The sequence below is a fragment of the Acipenser ruthenus genome, chromosome 20 (genome assembly GCF_902713425.1).
Source record: "Acipenser ruthenus chromosome 20, fAciRut3.2 maternal haplotype, whole genome shotgun sequence".
NCBI classification, from domain to species: domain Eukaryota; kingdom Metazoa; phylum Chordata; class Actinopteri; order Acipenseriformes; family Acipenseridae; genus Acipenser; species Acipenser ruthenus.
Genome location: NC_081208.1, coordinates 25,448,090 through 25,472,611, shown reverse-complemented (window position 1 = coordinate 25,472,611; position 24,522 = coordinate 25,448,090). Strand labels below are relative to the sequence as shown.

Below are 24,522 nucleotides of genomic sequence, written 5' to 3'. Positions count from 1 at the left end.
CCAGGCTTGGGGATCTTACAGAGTGGATCCCATGTACTGTGCTGGAGTATCAAGTTCTTAATGGGATTCAATAAACTAAACCACATTTGATGCACCCTGTCTGCTTGTTCTAGCTAATAAGACACACACACACAAAATCACACTGAACACGCACATACAGGCAAGCATACACACACACGGGGACAAACAAGGCTGCAAATATGTTGCCAATACACTACCCTTTAAGTAATGGGGATAGTGTTGAGAAGCAACTGTGGTATCGCCATAAACTTTGATCTCATTCAGACCCCATACTGGTTAGACGCTAATGCATTAAAAATGCATAAATGAAAGACATTTTCATGCCTTTATAAAATGTGTTGTGTTACATTAAACATCTATTGCAATGTGCTGTATCAAAGACATAATGTAACATTTGGTTGCACAATCAAATTACGATCCATCCTTTGTATCCTATACACACTTAGACAGACACACAAGGACACACACTGGCACACACACATATGCATATAGACATTCTCTTTCTCCAGACATTCATCTGGCTGTGCTCTCTCTCTCGCTCTCTCGCTCTCTCAGTGTAATTCCTGTCCTGTCTCCTGCTCTCCTGGAATGCTGTTGTTTTTAATTTCTCCCAGCTGCTCTGGCCTTGCGCCCGCCTGCCTGCCCACATCTGCTTTCCATCAGGCCGACGGAGGACTGAACACAAATCCAGGACTCCCATCAAAACAGACAGATTAGGATTGCAGCCTTTCTCCCAGACACCCCAAAACCCCTAAATCTGTGACACCAGGGGCCACTTAACCCTTTGTGAGCATGTGAAAAGAACGTTTTATTTCATTGGTCTATCAACTCAGCATTTCACAAGATTACTGGCCCAAAGTATACTGACACTAACTTATGATGCACAAAAACAAAAACCCTAATATTTTCCTTCCCCTTGTTATTAATGACCATTATTTCAATATTGATTTTCAGTTACAGTGACAAGTATGTGCAGTATGGTGAAAATAGAATTAACAGTAATATGACAGCTTGGAATTAACGGCAGATCAAGCTACCTAAATATGTTTTTCTATCTGCCATTAAAAAAAACTGCTTTCCACAATGGTTTCTATCCACACAAGCTTAATTTACATGCACCCATCAGTTATCAGTCAGTTAAATAAACAGATAGTGATAATAACACACCTGTCTTTTAAACTGTGTTCAGAATGTAAACTGCAGTGATAGTACAGCAAAACTGCAGCCAAACTGCACTCAAGTTGTTTTTCATTGTGAAGGTGGTTCATATTATCAAAGCCCAATAGTCAACAACATAGAGCCCCTGAGTTAAAGCAGACGTTTTAAGGTAATTTGATGAATTTCCAGATGCTGTTTCAATCAGTCGCTGCAGACAGTGTTTTCCAGCTGTCCGAGGCTGACCTACTTTAAGGATTTGGGAGTTTCTCCTGACGGTTTTCTTTTATTATTATTATTATTATTATTAACTTTGCAGGGGGAAAGAAAATTCTTCTTTTCTCATTTGTGACTCAGTTTTCTTGAGTCCCGTCCATATAAGGGCCTTTGCCAGGAATGGAAATGTTTGGAGTGTCCGGTGAGCCCAGGCTAGCGAGAATCCAGCCCTGGGTTTAATACTGGACCTCTCTGAATAAGTAGTTAGAGAAGACACACCAAATTTCCGAATGACAAAATACAGCACCAGACCTGCATCCTGTTTTATGTTATTGACTGTTAACCTCATGGAAGATGTTTCACCAAACAGGCACATGCAGGAGCATAGTTTAATTGCATTATAATTTAGCAAAACTCAGTCGTAATTTCAATGTTTTATCAAAAAACTACAGCGTAGTAGCACTGTTGTATTTTTTGCTTAAATCTACCCCTATTAAGTTCCATTAATAAGGGTACAGATAATACAGTACATTTACTTTAAACTCTGTATATGCAACTAATGTATATTACCCTGCTGTTGCTTGTGTAAATATAAAACTCCATGTGTAACAGCAGTTGTTCATCTCTTGTAGTCATGTATTAGTCATGTCCATTTTTGGAGTTTATTTAAAAATAACTGAGCACAATTTTTCTTGTCATTAATTGTTTTTTTTTTCAAAGCATTATTGGTCAAAGCTATTTAATACAGAAAATATACTATCAATTTAAAAATATATATATTTAGCAAAACTTTAGGCTCAAACTTGACTTGGCCTTGCCCATCTGGAACCTCTGTGCTTGGGAATTGGACACGAAGTGGTTACACTTTGTATGTTGTTATAAAAAGAAAAAAAAGCTTCAAACTCTCCGAATGGCTGTAAATGAAACCCAGATGGTGGGGAGAGTCTTTCTCTCACTCCAGTCCCTAACCCCAAGCCATTCCTAAATAAAGGAAAGTATTTGTGACATTCTGCCGCGGCGGCTGGTGCCAAGAACAACTCCCCAATCAGACCCATCTGGACTGTGTTAGGATATCAGTCGGCGCTGGCACAGAGAGACAACACTGAGAGCGAGTGTGTGAGGGAGAGAGCAAAGGAGGGGGGCTGGGAAAAGAGACAAAGAGGGAATGAAGGATATACATACATATAGAGCTGGAATGGAGTTGGTACATATGCACAGTAAATCAATAGTATTTCAATGCATATACTATATATTTACCATGCTTTGCTAAACCAGGATGATATCTCTGATTTTGTCATTAGTGTGCCCTTGCAGTACTATTCCCTAACCCTAAACCATAATACTTTTAAAAAAATGGGAAATAGTGCAGCCTTCAATGGCGGTCTATACTGATACGTTACTTAAAGAATGTAATATTTTAACAGCAGTTTTAATGAATATAAACTTGCATTCTTGCAGAAACAAATACAAACCAAGCTCCTGTTTATGAAAACCATTGACCTACTGTAGTATGGGAGGGAGAGAAAGTGGGAGAGAAAGGGATTGAAGAGCGAGTGGTAGGAGAACTGAACACTTTAAAATAATGGCAGCTGCAGTTTTGTAGAAAGGTAAACCACTCATGTCTTCCATTAATTTACTGGACTGGCAGATTCTCTCACACTCCATCCCTCTCTGTCTCTCTTGTTCAGGCAATTTGGAGGCGTTTTTAAAGTTGTACTCCTGGGCCGTCTGCAGGTTGGCTTTAATAATCATCATCTCTCCTCTGCCACCTGGGGACAGGCTGCCCTGAGGGCACAGCTCCACCGTTAACTCTCTCTCTCTCTCTCTCTCTCTCTCTCTCTCTCTCTCTCACACACACGCACACACGCACCTGCCAGCTCTGAGGAGAAGGGGATTGAGGGAACAAACACACACCTGCCACTGAGAAACGAAGCATTGTGGGAGAAAAGAAGAGTGTCAAGGAGAAAGAGAGTGTACTCTAGAGATACAGCAGTATAAACAGAGAAAAGAACAAGATGAGAGGGACCATTTGTGACTGTTTTAAGTACACCTCAACAAACATAAGAAATTACAGGTCTATATAGTACTGCCAAATCCAGTCAGTGGCCTACTGAAGTTTGCAATTCCAGCAGACAGAACCAATTTTATTTATTTCTATATTGATACAATATAGAAACTAAATTTAGAAGACCAAGATTGAGCAACCGTTTGTATACTTGACTTATATTTTAAAATGTGTTCTGTTCACAGGCCAGGGCTAATGATGTGCTCTGGCTCTGGGAGGAGAACAAGTTGGTAATTAACCCGACACAGGCCTACCTGATCAGCTTGTTTACTCCCTGTGTTTACACAAACAGGTCTTTCTATCAAAACATCTGCAGCTCCACGGAACATCAATTAGCTCATCAAGCTTTTAATTACCCTGTTAATTGCACACAGGCAGTGTGAGGGGCAGCCTGGGAATAGGGAGCGAGGCCCCCCACGAGGACCCGCCTTGAGGATTCTGACAAAGAAAACAAAGTGCGGATGACAACCCAACAGGCTCTAAGAGAAAACAACTCAAGCAGTCTGCCTTTTGCTCCCCGTCACCCCACTCTCTATGTAACAACACAGTTACATACTGTATATACAAGGCTCAGTGTTATTGCCATGTCCCGGTTCGTTGAGCAACGTTGTTGAGCCCATAGCCCTGGTTTACACTTGTTGTAAAGCATGAGACTGTATTTAAATTGAAACCCCTGCTCAAAAAGGGGAAATAATACGTGACACTGATGGGCCAGATGCTTGACATCTTTTCCTGTTTTGAGTCCTCTGCACTGAATAGTTTACTAATCATTCTCGATACGGATACCTGAATGGACTCAGTTAGACTGCAGTACATTTTTATTTTCTGGGTTTCCTGTCTCTTCTTGTTCCCTTCTCTACCCTCCTCACTCTCCTCTACCTCTCCTTATTTATAATCCTCTGTATCTGTTCCCTCTCTCTCTCTCTCTCTCTCTCTCTGTCTCTCTCTCTTTCCTCTCTTGTCACCCTCCCTTCTCTTTTCTCTTTCTTTCTGTCTTCCCTCTCCCTCCCTTCTCTCTTCTGTCCTTCTCTTTCTAGGAGGTAGTGAAGTATCTGGTTGAGAGGTAACCAGGAAACAGAATGTAAGCTGGATTTGCACTTCCTGTCTGACAGGTGTGCCTGGTTTTTCAGAGAGACAGGGAACACAACAGCACACCCCCACACCAGCTGCCACCAGAGACACAGAAAAACACTGGAGAATAAACCCCTGAGCTGCTGTTTGTGTTGTGATGGAAACAAACACAACTGATCAGTGTAAATGGATGAGATCAAATACGGGACAGATGCTGTTCAGAGGTTACTTATTCATTCATTCCTTTATTTATTTATTTCATTATTTATTTTGTAATTGTTACCACTCCTGCACAAGCCCTGCATTGAAACCAACCCTTTATTGCACTGGAGCACAGATCCGTCACTTAGAGCCCGGTGCTTCAATTTATGATAAGGTCTTCTTTTTTTAAAGACATGTTTAAGAGAGTTTAATAAATAGCTGTTTCCTTGCCTGTCTAGTATCTCGTTTGCTTTCTATGACAGAGCTGACATTTATTACCTCCTACTGCTGCAAGTAATAGCAGGAGAGTGACAAATTACACTCACAGACTATCCATATGAACAAACCAGGATTGTTTTCTGTAAAGAATTAGTAAACAAACTGCAATTTAGCTGCCATTTAAAAAATTCCCATGGAAAATATACAAACTGCAGTGACTGCAAATAAACAGAGCTAAACTCTAAACACTTATCAATGTACCAGGTCATAGAAATCTAACTGCACAGTCCTGTTAGTGCATTTCTGTCTCTATAAAGAGGTAAAACATTAGGAAGGGACTTTTTAAACTATTTAACCAACCACGTCATTTTGACCTTTTTGCACGAGTGTATTGCAATTCTACTGCAGTTCAAGAATGCCAAGAATCCTACCCAGCGACAGTTGTATAATACCAGCAATAATACTAGTCTGGCATTGTTCAGCCAGACAGTAAGCGAGAGTGCCTCAGTCCATGTTGCAGTCTTATATAGGTTAATGAATCCACTGCTGGCCCCTGCAGTCGTGTTCGTACTGATTCACTGACCTAGTCTCTCCCTCACTGCTTCTTCCCTTCTCTTCCACTCTGCCTCCCGCCCTGTGTTATTGTTTTCATTGCCCAATTCAATTCAATAATGCTTTATTTACATAGTTATCTAGGTGTTTCTTTAACATATTAATCTAAATGATGATGGACCTCAATACTGCAGTCCTTTATACCATTTATAAAAGGGGACTTTGTCTGTGAGTTGAGTATTTTTGTCTTTAAACGTAAGTAAAGGGCCAGGTTTGGATTAATTTGGTCCTAATTTATTATTTAAATCATAGCAGTATTTCGATCTGTCACTGTTAAGATATAGTTAAAGGACAGCTGCAGTCGGAAAATATTATTTTGCTCAGGTGGATATATTACAGAATATGTTTTTTACGTACATACATGTTGAAGCCTCATAAGGACACGTCGGGAAAAGGACTTTCCTGGAAACCTGGGGACCAACCGGACCCAGCAATAAAACAATATCTAACAACTGAAGTAAATGAATGAATGAAGAGGTGTATATGAACACTTTACTTTGCTTTTCCTTTACTTCAAACCATCGTTTGGTATAATGTGGTGTTTATGTTATGCAAAATGGATAAGACGCCCAATGCGCACAGCTGTCTACTAGCTAGTGAAGGCACCACTGTATTCTGGACACTGTAGTTTATTCTAGGAACATGTCATGTCATTGGAAAGTCCCAAGCCTCCTCTTTCATTTGGTATATTGACAGTGTTCCTAGCTCTTTCCATTTTCGAGTTACAGGCACATGAACACACCTACCAATTTGCTGCCCGTCACAGCACTGGAGCACTGAATGAGGAGGTGCAAGAAAGTACACATACGGACATGCCTGACATCAATGGAAAGTGCAAAGCCTGTGCTTTTAAATGACATTAAAACCGGAATGCTATCTGCTGAAGCGACCAAGTAATAATCAACAAACGAAACTTAGGCGCTGACTCATGTCACATGACTCAAGCCTTAGCTTCAGTGTGCTGTAGTTTCGCTTCAGAATGTGTGTTTAGGACATACGATACTTCACTGGAAAGCTCCAAATCTGTACTTTCAAACAAGCCTTGAACCAGCTATTACAGTGCCTGAGATATTCACGTGAACAGGCTGGGCACACTGATACACTATTCCATGGAGTCCATACGGACCCCAAACCTAAAACAATTTGGGAAATTCAACTAGGCTGCCTAGACTAGAATGATCCTTTGCAAAGTGTAACAGAATGGGTGCCTGACAACTACCTGAAAGGAAACAAAAATCAAATCACTAGATCCACATAATACCATGGGGTCTGAATGGACCGCAGGTTACCTTTTGAGTGTTAAGTATATTGTAAATATAACAATTTGGCTGAAGATTAAAAAATGACAGATCCATTTCAGAGAGGACAGTTATTTTTATTACAATCTCTCTCCCTCTCTCCCTCTTTACAATGTATTTATTACATTTTTACTACTTATCTCATTCAGTTGTAATTCCCACAATGAATTGTGCAGTATGTATTTAGTATTTGCATTTGGTCCCTAGAGAGCTGCCATCACCAAGCATCCATCACGTACTGGATCACAAACTGGATCATGTCACAGTGTACACTAAATCAATCAGCTTTGAAATACACACTATCCAGAAAAGCAATTACAACAAGAGCTCAGATAACCATCTATCCCTGTCCAGTAATCTACAGTATCCCTGTCTTCCAGGGCTTACGCTGCAACTCTAGACTGATAGAGCATCATAGTTTTCCTATTTCTTCCCTACATTTGGGGTACCTAAAGTTTATTATGTCCATTAATCTAACTGATACCACAAATCCAGAAAGAACTGGCTAAACATTTACTGCAACTATATATTACAATTCCAATTTAGAATCACTATTAACATCTTAATCACAGTTAAAGCACAGCTATTAACCTGCAGCCTATCTAAGCTGTTCTGTCATAGCTACTAATTTACTGCACCTCTTTCCCTGCAGTACAGAAGGCTTTAAACCATACAAGTGCTAGAGTAACCTTACGAGCTTGGAAAGGCAATTAGGCATATATATATATATATATATATATATATATATATATATATATATATATATATATATATATGCAAAGGAGCATTCCCTTCACCAGGTTCCAATTTTAGGAACAATGCTCTTTCTTTTGACAGGATGAAGCAGGTACGGTCCAGATTAAGGTGTAAGTAATTGACTGAAGAACAACACTGCTTCCCTGTTACCCATTTATACAGGGTAATAGCCGATAGCAGGAGCTTCTGTTGCAGGGAGATAACAGCTTTTAATTCAACATGCATGTCACAACGCCGCTGTCTGCTAATTCTGTTCTGCAAAGCCAGAGTGTGGCCATAGTTTTTTAGATGCCTCTAGATTCTAAATGTACTGTGCAGCCTGCAATGTTTAATCATGTTCAATTCATCATATAAAGCACTTGGCCCTTGCTTTGATACCGGGTGGGGGGGTGGGGGGGTGGGGGGGGCAAAGCGGTAGGGAGCCTACTTACATGTATAATACCAAAGATGGGATATAAGCCAACCTTGCAATGGATATTGTATACAATGTAGAAATGACTAACACTGTTTAAACTGCATTGTGTAAATACTGAATGACTGTTGGAACTATATTCTGTATACTACTATACTACCTTAATATATAGAGAGAGACACAGGAGACAGGGCTAGAGCAAAACAGAGCATGAACTCTGAAGATGTTCTCAGCATGTTTGAATTCCAATGCTACAGAAAAACATTATTTTTCCAGGCCTTATTGGCAATCACCCTTTGCAATAAATATTTTTGTGCATTTAAAGAAGAGTTTAAAACATGTACTTTAATCAGACGTGCAGGGAAGTTGTAACCAAATAAATCATCAGGGATACAGAATTCTACAGGGGTGCAGAAATTTGCTTAACATTGGTTCTCCATTCTTTGTGTTTTGTTGAAACAGGGTTGAGGAGCTCCTGCATTGTTATGTACTAGTTTGGCAACATGAATAGTTCATTTTTGCAATGTAGAACTTTACATTGGTGTCAGAGTAAATCAGCCAAGTGAGACCTGACATGTCGTATGTACATTTCTAAACCATGCCTTTGCTTGTGTCATTGCAATTAAGTGCAGGCATGCACACACAGACAGTCATACACACACACACACACACTTTTCTAGAAGGTCTCTAGAATTTGCTGGCTGCGTTGCGTCAACTCCTTGCACTGCTGGTTCAATATGTTTCTAATTTGCCCAGATGTTTGGAAGCTGGCTCGTTTGGTCTATTGACGGGTTTTCCCCTCGGAGCTGACCATGTTGCTGTAATTTCAAACACATGCGGAGGAAACTCAAGCTCATGCGCTTTTTAAACGGGGACTGTTCCCAGTGTTCCGAGGCATAAACAGCAAGAAACCATAGCAAACGGGCCGCTAATCTGCAGCAGAACTGCCATTTTAGGTTACTGCTGATTCAAAGCTCTGTAGTTACAGCCTTGATTTACAATCTCCAGATTTGCGTTTCTCTGTATGTTTGTGTCACTGTACGTGCGCAGCAGACACTTTGTCTGTTGCCTTAATTACATTTAATAAAAGTTATAGCAGGGCTAAAGTGGCAATAAAGTTGCAGTACACAAAAGCGGTCTTTGACTGTAGTGGTGGGAGACATGTTTTATGATACTTACAGACAAAATAAAAAATGTACATTCACTGAAATACAGTACAATTTACCTTTCTTGTCTGTGATTTGCCTTTCCCTCAGTTTTCAGTCGTGGCCCCTAATTGTTTTTTAAAAAACCTTTGAGAGCCTCTACTTAATCAGACAACAGGTATTTTAGAATAGCTAGTTTATATTGTCTGTTTATATTAATACGTGGTACATCTATCTAGCTAAGTATAAATACCATCTACACTGTCTGCCCATTCATCTTCTCCAGTGTCTTTCTCCCTCACACTTCTCCCCTGTCTCTACCCTGGATTGCTTTTCCTGGTTCTGAAGTCTGTTTTTCCAACATCACTTTCCGAGGCTCCCAGCCAAACAAAAACGCCCTTTAACTCCCACCTCACAGCTCAGAAATTCATTTTCGTAGTCAGAAATTCATTTCCTCACTCCAGGAATCTAGTAAAGTGCTTATTTTGGCAACAGCCTCGCCAAGGGCCTCAGCGTTTGGGCCTTTAGGACCTATAAAAACCCAGCCATTTCCAGCCCCTCACAGTAAAAATGCTCTCGTCCCGCTGATGAATGTTAGTGGAGCCCATTCATGTAATTGTACAATGGTATTAGTGTGTTAGGGATTAGGGATTGCTCATTAATCCCCCTGGATATGTGGTAAGGGTGCTTGTGGGTTTGGATTGTAAAACTGTGAAAAAACTTTTCAGTCTGAGATTGCAGGCTCGTGCAACAGAACTCGTCTGCTGCTGTTTATATCAATTCACTGGAGTCTTGTTTTTTGTGTTCCCCACAATAAACACACCCTAAGTACATCTGCATAACGCTCCATAGGGTTTAAAATGTGCTTTTGCATGTCGCCTTTATCAGTTTCTTTAGCCAAAATGTATACTTGATATTTCTTGCAGGTTTTGCCCCAGCATTTGTGATTTGAGTGTTTAAAGCTGCCTTTACAACATTATCAGTGATCAGGATTTCAGCAAAACAAATCTAGAAAATTATAGCTTATATACAATTTTTTATTTTGCTTCTAAAACTATAACAGAGCATGAAGGTGCCATTTATAACCCCCTCCTGCTGCATGCCGTTAGCGGTAAGCACGTTTCAAGTGGGTGGAGCTAAAATGAACTTAGCTGGAATGCAAACAAACTGAACTGTCAACAACAGATAAAGTAGACGATGCACAAACAGCTAAACTATGAAATAATATAGTAGTATACAGAAAAATACTAATACTACCACTAATACTACTAATATTAATAATATGAAAGCACACCTGTCATAGGCAGACTCTGCAAGCTGTGTTCTTCCTGAAATGATATTTTGGCTAATACGCCTGCAGGTTGCTGGTTTGCAGTGGCTTTGGGTTTTCATAGCGCAGTGATCTTCCGCCTACCACCATCTGCTCCTCTTATTAATTAGGGGACAACAAATCATCTGCCCGCCAGCGCTCGAATTACAAGAATTACATCGCCACAAGAATGGTTTCATCCTGCAGGTACCCCCTAGTCAAACCTGGGTCTAAGCAGACTACTACTACTACTATAATAATAATAATAATAATAATAATAATAATAATAATAACATTAGTTCACATTACTGTATTATGGACCCAATAATAAATTGTGGAATAGCTCAAACTGCAAATAAATTATATAAGCACTGGCCTTGAGTTAACTGTGCTGTAGTTGCAATACAGCTACACTGTAACAACTCTGTATTGTAACTGCAATCTAATAATAACATCGCAATCTAATAATAACTTCTTTTTTATATACTTTTACAGTAGCACTCCATAGGTGTCCAAATTATAAACCCTTTGCTGGTCTGTCAGCCCTAGCGAATTAAACTTGTTCTACAAGAGTTTCAATATGTTCTACCAGGTAAAACAAATATATAAAGAAAGACTGCATATTAGCGCCCTTTATTCATTTATTATACAGTACTGACTGGTTTTGAAATCCTAACATGTTGCCAAACATAAGTAATCACTTTTTGTGAATGGAATGGTTCTGACACACTGCTGTCACCAATCAAGACACAGGAAAAAAGACATGACGTGAACCACAAGGAATCTTTGTAATGTCTTCTCTGAATTATATTGCCTTGGTGTGTTCTTGCAGTGACAGATTCACTATTCTTTTATGATTTCCACATGGAATAATCTACATGCTTGGAGCTGTACATTCCTCTCTCAACTGATATTATAAAGGGTAGTCCTCCTACCGGTATGTGCTATTAGAATGTGCTGTGAATCCTCATCAGCGATTTGTGTGAACGGTAAGTACGCAAGTGAATGTGCATACTTTCTGAAAAAGGTATTATATTTCTAATTTAAAGTGCATTTAAAAAAAAAAAAACTTTATAACTTCTTAACTTCTGCCTACGTGATTTAAATCCTGAGTCTGTACTGAACTGGCTGCCTGTCTCTCAGATCCCAGGTATCCATTGATCAACATGAAAGTAATGTGTAGGAGTGCTTTTCCTTCTGGGGTCTGAACCCCGCCCCAACACACACACTATAAACAGAATATTATAAAAGAAAACCCTTTTAATCATATTTAGTCGGTTTTTCCCATGACTAAATGTACTTGCCCTGCAAATTTAATTAAAAAGGTCTTCAGTTCTCCACCTCATTGTCACCAAATTAAAAAAAAAAAACAACATAAATATCCAGAACAGGTGGCAACAGACACAGCCGCACCTCTAACCTAACCCCGCTATCTCTGTTACACTCTCTTCCTTCTTATGTGAAACAATGAGCATAACATTACAGTTCTGTCTTGTGCTGAAATACAAAGACGTATCCATTACCCAATCTCAGAAATGATACGGAGCGCACAACACAATACAAAATACTAGAACCATCACTCGAAATACTGTAGCGATAGTAACGATTGCCAGGGAGCACAGCAAACAGACTGAATAATCCTGCAGAAAAAAGTTCTCCTGTTGCAAAGCACACCACTCCTTATACTTCAACGACATACATATCACTACAGTATTAATATTATAAATTAATATAAACAAATATCATTACAGTCACTTGAAAGTAATTTAAAATGAGAACTACCACATAATGTGAATATTTTATTTTTAATTATTCTTTGGAGCTGAAAAAAAAAACTCAATATATACAGTGGTAGAAAAAAAATGTAGCTGCCTTTCTAAATTGAACTATATAGTTGTCTTGGTCTGGAATTGTGTCTAGGTTCAACCAGTACTGAACAACACAATGAACCAGTTGATCCAATATAACCATAGCGGTTCCATATTTTTATGCTTCCAATATATAAACCACTGAATTGTGGATAATGGTTTTATTTGGTTTTATACAAATCCCGTTATATGTTCAGTAAGCCTATGTAAGAATGGTCGTTTATAGGCCTAACAATAGAAAGACCAACATACCCAATGCCTTTTATTGCACTATGTACAGCACACTGTATCAAACCGGACCATACTTCAATCGTTGTGTCTGAATAGTAACGCAATATAAATGCAAAACATAAATACTTTACAGGTCCTTTAAAAAAAAAAAAAGATGACAAGACTGCAAACTTGACAGCGCATCGAAAGCAGGATGCTACTGTAGTCCTCAGACTCGAATAGTTGTCTAGATTTGAGAAAATCGACTGGTGGTGTCTAAATACAGTACTGTTCCTCAAATTAATTTCGCATAAGATTATACAGTATATAACATGCTATCATACCGTAATCTGATTAAGACAATATCTTATTTATGTAACACACTGAGCTCAACTTAAATAGAATAATACATTTGAAAAACATAGAACAAATTTTTTGCATATATACTTACAGTTATCAAACAATCCATAAAACAATATATAGTATTTCCACAAAGAACTAAAATAATTAGTTATATTAATATTATATAGGTGTTTAGAAACAGCTGGCAAAGACGCCTTAAGATAAAATCAAACATAGAATGGGGGAGCGTTAGAAAGAAAACGATGTATTCACGATATTACGTATGTTGAAGTATACTTACAATATGCTACATGTGTATAAGGTGCATTGAAACAGGGTACATATGTATAGCTAATAGGTAGACCGTTTATCTATCCTTTGGCAAATATTGTGTGTTTAAAGGGTGAATGAATATGACGAAATAAAAGAGAAAACTATTCGCTTACTTTTTGGAGGTTGCGATCAAACTGAGGTAATTGCAGCAAGAATAATCCACAGTAGATTAAAAAATAGACCCTCAATTTTTGGACAAAAAGAAAAAGAAACGATAAGATACAGCCACCAGTTCGAAATAACTCGTTTTTAAAAGTGTTACTTCAGCACCTTTTCATCTCAAGATTTCTTTAAAAAAATCATTCCATCGGTCGAAAGTTAAAAAATGAAAAAAAAATGAAAAAAAGAAAAACACAATACAATCGACTCCTTTGGATTTAGAGCGGTGTTGACATTTCAATTAAATAAATTCTGAGGTAATTCAATTCCCAGCTTCTTCTTTTGAAATGTCGTCTTGCAATGCGTGGAATAACTCAGTTAAGAGGTTCCTTTTTTTGTATCTGTCTTTGGTTTGTCTTCCTTTTGATGTTTTTTTTTTTTTAATGCCTGTGGAGTTTTCAAAACGTGGAATATTTTATTTTAATTTAATTTATTTATTAAATTTCAGTTTTTTTTTATTTCCCAGCAGTCTCCCCTTTTTCCTATAGTTTATTCTTCCCTTTATGCCTCATCTTCCGTTTATTCTTTTCCAACACAGAAGCGAGAGTCCAACAATTCCACGTTAGCTGAGAGTGTATTTTATGATTATTTTTTTTCACTATAGAAAATTACCTACTTCTCACTCATTATGATTAAATAAATACATTACAAAAAACCCAGTTTACAATGGCAGTTTTTTAATTTTGTTTTTACGAATTCAGCAGGTCTAGGTCCCACTGTCGATGCGTGTTCCTTCTTCCTAGATATAAAGATGCGAATAATTTGGGCATGAGATCCTTCGCCGGTCGCTGCACTCTGCTACCAACCTCGCTGTATAGCCAGTTCCTTTATTACCGATTAAACAAGCGCTCCTTTAGAGACAGTGTAAACAACCAAAGTGAATAATAATAATAGCCAATTAATAATAATAATAATAATAATAATAATAATAATAATAATAATAATAATAATAATAATAATAATAATATACAATTTTTTTTGTTTAAATTTTGATTATGATTCACAAAGATGACAATATTTCTCGTTTTTGTATTATTCCTCGTTTTGATGTTTCAGTACGCTACGGTCTTGAGGTTCCACTGCGAACAAACACACACAGACACAGTCTTGAGCTCTCGCTTCTCTCCGTTCTGCAGCCTTCTGTCTGTGTTTAAACCACCATCTGGAGCAGAGATCAGTTCTCCGGCGCTCCTAATCTCTCTCTCTCTCTCTCTCTCTCTCTCTCTCTCTCTCTCTCTCTCTCTCTCTCTCTCTCTCTCTCTCTCTCTCTCTCTCTCTCTCTCTCTCTCTCTCTCTCTCTCTCTCTCTCTCTCTCTTTGACAGTCCTCTCAGACCCACAAGTTGACAGCTTTGCTGGCTACTCGCTTCTGCTATTGCACTGGCTGCTGGCTCGCCAGAGAGCTAACTCCACCTCTTAAAGATTCACTGCCCTAGTTACAGCAGCAATCTCCTCCTTGTATGTATGTATGTATATATGTGTGTGAGTGGTTTCATCTGGTAGTCTTTCACACTGTCAGACACACTAACTCACACACAAACACAATGATCTCATTCAGATTCTGCACATCAGAAAAATGCTAAAGTATCCTCTATACTAGCATAGCTTTTTTTAGTATGTCACTCTAATATCTTTGCTAGATTCCTATTACTAACCAATTGTGCCAACTGTTGCTCAGGTGGGACATAAATCTACCCTTTGTACCCTTCTTTGTGATTGAAGAAAACATTTAAAAAGAATAATCCGCCCCACAGCAGCATTCTTTAGGACGTATATTCAGTGCTGCTGGCAGCAGAAGTTGGTTAAACATTGTTTTTTTAAACCACTATACTTCACAACTAAAACCCAAAGCATCTGCTGCTGTCGCGTTTGGTCAGTGTGCAGAGAAAGTTGTGGGTTAGGGTTGAGGTTAGGTTTAGGGTTTGGTGAGTGTGGAGGGAGAGTTGCAGGTCAGGGTTGAGGTTAGGGTTAGGGTTAGGGTTTGGTGAGTGTGGAGGAGAGCTGCGAGTCAAAACAAACTGCTCTTTTATTTGAACTTGCATAATTAGGCCTATTTGTATCATGTACTTTCTTCAGGTATTATTATTCAACCACTCGTCACGCATACACATTTTCTCAAAATATAACAACCATTAGTAATGTCTGTATTTCTTTCTTTTTGGAGTCTAATCTTTTCTTTTTACATCGATGCCTTTTCAGAAGCTGTATTCCCACTCACCGCCCGTGGGGGGCGCTGTTTTCTCGCATCAACAGACAACTGTAATTCCGGCCTACTCTCCCAGCTGGCCAGAGATGAATTCATGCCATTACAGCACATACATTAACCATGTGATTACCCGCTACTTTTGGTATATAGACTAGTGCGAAGCAGAAGACTGGAAATTAACGATCAAGACCCCGTTTCGAAAGAACAACCCAGATTTTAATCAAAAGGCTTCAACCAATAATGCATGTAAATTGGCATGTTAACATATACGTGATATGACTTCTGACTGTGTGTATTTATACTTATATATGTATGTATGTATGAATGTATGTATGTATGTATGTATGTATGTATGTATGTATGTATAAATTTATTAATATGATTTATTTATAAACTGCAGCATCTCAGATTTAAGTCCTTTAAACTGTCCTCACGGACACAGCCACACCAGCAAACTTTATTCTAGTACAGAAATGACAAAAGAGACACCATATGGAAACTATGAGACACTTAAAGTGGAATAAAAAGGGTAATTTGTAAGTGATTTCATACATTTAAAGTTTACCAGATGTCAAAGTTGTAAAAGAAGTGAAGTATAATTGTGTGTTGGCACCGCGGTGATGTAACAATAGGAATGAGGTAACTGTGTGTAATGTTTCAGAGATGACGTTCCATTCTGAGAAACCCGCATCTGCCTCTGTCTGCTGAGACACAAGATTATACAACCAGACATGGCAAACAAAACTGTCTAGCTATAAATATATAAGCATATTTACAGTATCTGTTATACAAGTATGAATGCAAGATGTATGATTTTAATCAGAGCAGCTGCTTTGAAAGCTAAGGTTTCCCACAATCATCTAAATTTGATATACAAGTAGGAATTATTGGAGCTTGTAGTATTCTCCCATAGCCTTAGTTTATTCTATCAGCCCTTCATTTGAATTTGAACTATTTTTTCTCTGCATAGTTTTACAGTCATTTGTTTTGTTTTAAGTATACATTTTGTCTTTTCATTTTTTTTTTTTTTTTTGCAATGCTTTACCATCCCTCCATACAATTTACCATGTGCTTCACTACACTGCAATGCTTTTATCACGGTGTACCACAGTCAACTTTTAATAATTTATTTTAAAATAAAATCCAGCTGTCTTTATTAAAGTAGTCAGAGACCGGTAAGACTTGGAGTGTTTTTTTTTTTTTTTCTTTTAAACAAAACCATAGCTTATATGAAAAAAAAGTCTACTGTACAAATCCGCTTAAATATCTATCACCTAAATATCTATCAAAAAAAAAAGCTTGGTAAAGCAATGCAGCCAGGTAACAGTGTGGCTTCAACCTGCCTGAATCTTTGGTCCTGGGAGAGGGGGTGAGAGTAGGGCTTATTGGAGTCCGAGGATGTTGGTTTAATGAAGCCCCTTTGACCTCTGCTCCCTCACCAATCACAGTTTTATCAGGAGGGCCGCTCAGCAGTCACTGATTCGATTGTTACTGAGATGGATTACCGAGCTGCCTGTGGTCTGAAGGAGCGTTTATGTGCGATCCCAAAGGGGAGCCGATAACCCAGCATGCCTGCTACTGGAGGTCCCTGCTGGGAGTCAGACTGCCCTACAATAGAGAGGTACAAAACAGTCTAGCTGCAATATAGGTGTATTGTGCTATTTTTAATAGGTTGCAGTGCCTGTAAAATGTAGTCGCATGGCAAAGGGAATGCTGAAGAATTGTGCAGGCTTGGTTATACAGTCACTCTGGGACTAAACAGCAGTGCTGGAGGAAAGTTGAAAAGTACATGGGCAGATTATGTGCTTTGTGAATCCAAAGAGCACAATAAAATAGGTTACCAATAACATCAATTACAATGGTAGGACAAGGTCTGTATATACAGTATATGTTGTACAGGGTGCTGCTCTGACTTCTCTGCTCTGAAACCTGTCTTCAAAACTGTCTACTGTCTACTCACCCAGAATCAAGTTCCACAGTTGTAGAGCATGGCAAGTGCTCATGCCAGTTCACTTCAGGTTGTACAGTACAGGACAGCTGTCAGTCGCTGTTTGGTGGTCAGGAGGCCTGCGCTGGTAGATGTGGGGTCAGCAGCTTGCTGATGTACGCAGGACCTGAGCCATGTCAAGCCTTGTACTTCAGTATTTTAATCTCCTTTGCCTGACGGGTAACCTGTGCAGTAATGGACTTGAGGGTAAACTCTGTGCATCTGTTTCCATCTACTTACAGGGATCGTACAGGCTCAAAGATTGCATGACAAAATACAGTCATAATAACTAGCTCAGTAATACAGGGGCTTATTTGTTATGTTTAATACTTTACAAATCCGAGTACAAGTGAAAATAGTTTGGTGGTCCCAACTAATGGCCTGATGTTCATGTGACATCACAAACATCACACATTAAGGCAGCCTCTGTCTAAGGGAGACTCAGGACTGAATGGTAGGCAGGGGAGTTTAAGGTCAGAATTGAGTTTCCATGGCAACCCTATGCTACCAAAAAAAACCCCCAAGAAAACGTCCAACCAGCGAGCATCCCTTCTACTTTGTGTTGGTTAAAAAAAACTAAACCGTATTTATTTGTATGCATACAGATTTGCAAAGCAGTTTTTTCCTATTTCCCTATATTTGGTCTGAAACGAGTCCTGTAAAGATAGCACATGCTCACAGTGACAGCAGTGTGAGACAGTGACGGTAACGACTTCCTGTCACTCGGACCAGATCAAGATTGACAGCTCCCTGCCGTCTGGTATTGGTTTTAAAGTGACGGCAACCCATTCTTGTCTTAATTTGTCTATTGTTGTAGGATTTACAGTACAGTCCACATGCTGACTGATAAACAGATTAACACTTGGCTCATGTTTCTGAATATGGGAATGCTTTTCTTCTATTTCAATAGCTTACAGTGTGTTTGAGAGTAATTGTACCTGTCTGGGAGAGAGTTATGGTTTGCTTGTGTGTGTGTGTGTGTGTGTGTGTGTGTGTGTGTGTGTGCGTGCGTGCGTGCGTGCGTGCGTGTGTGTTTGTGTGAGTGTGAGTCTGAGAAAAGTGAGAGTGGAAGTATTGTCAGTGTGTGCCAAGATTGAGAAAATTAGTGTTTGCCTGTGTGTGAGTGTGAGAGAGTATTATGCTTACCTGTGTGTGTGAGAGAGTGGGATTGCCTGTGCATGAGAGAGTGAGTGTGTTTGCCACTGTGGGAGTGTGAGAGAGTGAGTGTTTGCCTGTGTGTGGGGGAAGAGAAATTGCAAGTGGGTGCAGCAGTCAGTTAAGCAGAACTGCAGCTGAAGATAGCTTGGCAAAGGGATGTATCGAAGCTTGAACATCTGTTCCTCATTGAAACCACAAGCCTGCTGCCGAGGGGGAGATACACACTCACTGTAAGGAGGGGTGAAGAAACACAGTGCAGTCCAGTTACACAGGCAGTTGCTTCAATTCTTTAGTATGTGGTTACGTTACTAGATGACCAAACAGCTGTATCAGTGCATAGAGAAGTATACCATGCTTACTGTTTACCATGCTTTTACTATGCAGTTACCATGGATTTTACCAAAGATTATTCCGTGCTTGCCTGTGCTTTGCTGTTTTTAATCTGGACTATATTGGCTTTGCATTTAGTGTACTTTTATGAGGGATAGGCAGTACCTAAAACCCAGTGAAAATATTATAATTCTTTATAATTTATCATTTTAAAATCTGAGTTTGTATCCGTAAATATGTATTTTAAGCTATTGAGTTTGGTAACTACAACCAGACTGCTGTAATGTGCTGATCTAAACAATAGTGTAACTTACTTGTAACTTGTTAGTTAGTATGTGTTAAAATAGGTGCAGATGTCCCACTTGAGCCCCTCGGTTCACTGCTCAGAGCTGTAACCGTGTGTGCTGTTTGAGGGGTGATGATAAGGAGTGCGGAATGAGCCAGCATGTCGCTGTGAAATAACCATCTCCCTGCCGCGAGAGTTATCGACCTGCCCAGCTGTGTCAGGGGTCTTCGCATCTGCTATTGCACAGGAAGTCTCTCTCTCTCTCTCTCTCTCTCTCTCTCTCTCTCTCTCTCTCTCTCTCTCTCTCTCTCTCTCTCTCTCTCTCTCTCTCTGCCTCATCTTGAAAACATCTGCCGTTAAACTACCACGGCAGTGAAATTCAGCTAACTGGTTTTATGCACCTTACCTGCTAAGTTGTGTGTGTGTGTGTGTGTGTGTGTGTGCGTGTGTGTGTTTACATGGTTCAACATCTAAACATGGTGTAACATGGCTAAAACTTTATACAACATATCAGTTTTCCAACATTCTTTTCTTCAGTTCCCTCCCCCTCCCCAACTGTTAAGTTCAACTTCAATTGTGTTCTTAACTTTTAAACTTCCTTGAAGGTACAACACTATAGACCAGCCCTGTCCTCTATTTTGGTCTGCGCCCACAGTATTAGAATCCCCCAATGCTTTCTGTGCTTTCAGAGGAAATACTTAACTTCACCTTTTTCTAGTATAATTTCTATAAAGCTTGATGGCAAATAAGCAGTTAAAGTGTGACCTTGGGAATTGTGTCCCACCCTGGGTGTAAACCTGTGTATTAAATGCATACATGAAGCTCACTGCTGCTTAGAAATAACAGAATGAAAGATGCAGTGTTAACAGTGCCTCCTACTTACTTCAGAGCACAGCTTTGAATTTGTGTTTCAATATGCTTTTAAAACAGAAAAAAGAAGATTGGAACTGGAGATTATTAATACTAGGAGGGTAAAATACTGAGGGGATAATAATAATTTAGGCCACTTACAGGACCAAGCATCTCAACATTTTGTGGGCAATGTAACAAAAACACTTAATTGAAGCACTCAAACAATAATAATAATAAAAAAACACTGGACAGCACAAAACACAACTAATCTGCAATAAGAACACTGCCCTTTTAAAGAAATCTTCCTTCAGGCAGCATTTAAACACTGAGACAGACTCAGAGAATCTGACAGATTGAGAAGGGGGATTCCAAACAGGTTCATGATACAAAAATGGCCTTTCACCTTCAGGACCTATTTCAGACCTGGGGAGCAGAGTCAGGCTATTATCTTGTGAGCATAAACTGGAGCTAGAGCATAAAGGGACAATGACTCGGATAAATCAACCTCCAATTGAAATGCAGGAATGGCACTACAATGTTAAAGGCTCTTATAAAAGTCTGATAGTAAAAGCACAGTAATCGCATGATAAAGCATTGTAAAGCCCAGGGAGGTACGGTAAAGCATTTAAAAAATGGCAGACCATGGTAAACTGTAGTAAATGCAGAGCATCACAAGTGAAAAGTATAGGAAAACTGCAAAAATGACTGTGCAGGTATACTGCGGTAAAGGGAAAGGTCTGCTAAGAATGTATGAGCCATTGATAGAATATTTTTCCACAGTGGATATGGCACCTTTTAGACATGGTAGTTTCCTTGCTGTGCCATAAGTGTTTTATCCACTGCAGCAGTGCAATGACTTGCTAACCCCCGGTGTTTGTGTTGTATTTGTGTTGCTGGTCCTGATTTCCACTGCGCCTAGCAGCAGGACATCCTTCACAGGACAGCACTGCTCTCGGGTGTGGCTTCCCATGTTAGTCTTGGCATCAAAAAATCCTTTCAATATATATTACAAACAAGCGTTTCATTTTAATTGGACAAACAATAGTGGATTTTAAGACCTCTGTGCTAAAACTTGTGAACCAGCTTGCAGTGCTTTAGATTAACCAGGTAACCATTACCAGTTATTACCACCGTTTTTAGATTAGAGAATGGAGAGCTGTGTCAGAGTAATTTGTCAATAAATATGGGGAAGCAGCAGGATCTATGAGTTCACAAAGGGCATAGCGCAGTTTCTACATTCTCCTGGTGTTCTTTGAATGGCAACGTTTACAAACCAACATCAGAAAGCAAAACCCTAGCCTCAGTCCTAACCTTAATCCTATCATTATTACAAGTTATTACTGTGAAACAGAAAGGTAACAGTGTTAAAAATTGAATCAAGTATGAGTCAGAATATATTATCATACAACAATATGTCTCGATTCCAAGTTTATTACATGTATCTAGAGAAGGTCTCCTCTGAATGCAAATACACCTCAAACCTGTGGTGTGAGATGCTGTTTTTCATGTAAAGAGCATTGTGAGTGCTGCTTTACAAAGACGTGTCAATGATCCAACCAATTACAGTACTTCTCTCATGATCAAACTTGAAACTGACCATCAGTGCCAGTGTACTGTACCACTCACTTCTGTCAAGATTGGAAAGCTGGGTTGTGTGACAAACCAAACTGAGAATGGGCTGGGGGAGAGATAGAGATAAGGTTGAAAACTTGTTGCGGGAACTCATTTCTAACCTTATCTCAAACACCTTGCACATTACAGATTTTTTATTTCTTTCAAGTGTCTGCTCCTTGAGAACCCATTCTGTACATTGACTATATAAAGGGATGGGTCAGGGCTGATCTCCAGTCAGCCAGCTACTTCATAGAGACAGTGAGATGGTGCGGATAGCAGTGCTGTGTGGCCAGTGTGAGTTTCTTATTGAGTACTGCTTCATTGGGCAGTGTGCTGGAGAGACAGACCGGTCGATACTCTCCCTCTCTCTCAGGGGAGCAATCCCTCCACTTCCCCATCATCAGTCAGCAAAAGAGGCAATAGAGAGCAAAAGAGAGAAACAGAGGGAGAGAGAGAGAGAGGGAGAGGGGCATAGACATACAAAGCCAAGGGATTTACAGTTTTGTCTCATCAGGTTTCCCATAAAATATTTTTCTAACAATATTTTGAACTGATACTGGGTTGTAAGTGTCTATTTACTATAGTATATATATATATATATATATATATATATATATATATATATATATATATATATATATATATATCAGTCAAAAGACATGCTATACTATAAGAATCATGGAGGCTCACTGTACACATTTGCTTAATGTACAAGTAGTTAACAAAACCAAGATAACACTGTATACTATGTTAAGGCATAAACTAACCTGAAGAAATTTCCCTTGAACTCCGGAAGCTGGGATGGCAAGTTGAGACTGGACGAAGGGACCGTTTTTCCAGCATCGTTGCACAGCGTTCCAAATTGTGTTTCGTTGGGATCTCGGTAACAACAGGCTCAGTGCTCTGTGAGGCCTTTCCAGTTTGTCTCCTCCTGATCTCCTTGAGGTGAGCTTCTGTAGCCAGCTTGGGCATTCCCCCGAACCTGAGACTTTGGGAGTTTTAATCCACTGGTTTGTTACTTGAAATGTCGGCTCACAATCACTGTTAATGAAGGTCAGACCTGTGCTGTGACTCCTGTGGTTTCATCACACTCCCAACAGGCATATCCAATCCAGAGCTACTTGTGTGTTTTCTCTTCCAGTTTGTCCAGTAAAAAGCACAGCACTAGCAAGTCTCCAGGGCTGCTTTTCAGACACTGTTCTCATCCTATGGAGGTATTCACTTGATTGAATATTACACAACTTAGAAAACAACAGTAGAGATGTTTAGCTGCTGTGTATATTTTGTAAAAGTAGTTGCAGCCACGCCAAGAATCTTGTTTTACCTTTCTCTTTCTATATGACTTTTTTTCACTTTTCTCATTTTCATTTCTCTAAAGTTTTGCTTTCTTTCTTTCTTTCTTTCTTTCTTTCTTTCTTTCTTTCTTTCTTTCTTTCTCTTCCTTAAACAGGAGTCAGACTCAATAATACTAATGCAATGATAATCAAGAAGACAATGCAATGCCCCGTGTTTGATGCTCCAATGTGAAGCTCCCCTTTCGGTGCTCCTTGTCATGCAGCAGCTTGCCCCTGTGTGTGTGTGTGTGTGTGTGTGTGTGTGTGTGTGTGTGGAGGGTGGGTACCGTTCAGCAGCAGTGCAAGGGGAAGGTAAACAGAGCTGTGCCGTGTTGATAATGAGAGTGCGATCCAGCCTCACTCTGGGCTTCCTCTGTCAGGAACCAGCTGTGACCGTGTGCATTGCAGCCTTCCTCTTCTCCAGATACACATGGCTCTCACTGCCCAACGACTTCCTTCCAGCCCTCCCGCACTCAGTTACGCCCTCCCCATTTCTCACCCCCTCCCCTACACACCCTCCTCTCAATTCTGATGGCTTTCTCTTCCCTAGGCAGCCTTCTCTCCCTTCCAAAAAAACCCTACACTCAGTCAAAAGCATTATGACCCATCATGTTATTTCACTATTCTGTGTTGCTATTAATAACATTTGTAAAATAATAATAAAAAAACAACGTACCCTTGATTAACCCCTTATTTGAAACATATATCTCCTGTGCCTTGTGGAATAAAAATGATTTAAAAATGGTAAATGTGTGTGTGCCTGGGTGTGTGTCTGTGGGTTTGTGTGCATGAATGTTAATGCATAACATCAAACACCCAATCGAAAGATATACAGCAGTACTGAAAAGAAACTTACTGTCTTACTGTGCATGACCACGGTCTACCTGGCTGACTTAATCCTGGGTGTACTGATACACTGCGATATACAGGAGCTTACTGCCAATTTCCTTACTATGGACCAGGCTCTGCCCTCCCAACTGCCTTATTGTGAACCTCCCACACAGATGTTGGTCAGCTAGGTGGATGTGAGAGTAGCAGCTGCCAGACAGTGTCAGGACTTTCTGAGCGAGAGTCAGAGATTGCTCACACAGGAACCTGGCCTTCTGAGATAGCCCTGAGTCTCACATCCACACTGCGTCACAAAATGAAACACAAACAACATATTTGTTCCAGAGAATAGATTGCATCCCCTTTTTATAAAATAATAGACACAACACTATTTTTGCATATAGAAAGAAAGAAAGCTTATTCATCACATTATAAAGATGTGACTGCTCGAACAATAGAGCCCGTTGGTCTTTGAACCTCATTCATTACCTTTAAATAAAGTCAGGGCTAAATAAACAATGTGGCTGTGAGATGCTA

General features: G+C 39.5%; 1 protein-coding gene across 6 annotated transcripts in view; it reads right to left on the bottom strand.

The window, feature by feature from the left end:
- LOC117425029 (protein CBFA2T3-like) overlaps positions 1–23,562 on the bottom strand; it is a 45,521-nt gene extending 21,959 nt beyond the window's left edge. For 5 of the 6 annotated variants that reach the window (XM_058993739.1, XM_058993740.1, XM_058993742.1 and 2 more), the window contains exon 1: positions 22,591–23,562. In XM_058993739.1, the coding sequence (XP_058849722.1) occupies positions 22,591–22,795 (205 nt within the window). In that variant the 5' untranslated portion in view covers positions 22,796–23,562. Of the gene's footprint in view, positions 1–13,346; positions 14,904–22,590 lie in introns of those variants that run through there. The other variant, XM_058993744.1, reaches the window with a different exon arrangement.
- Between the last annotated feature and the right edge of the window lie 960 nt (positions 23,563–24,522).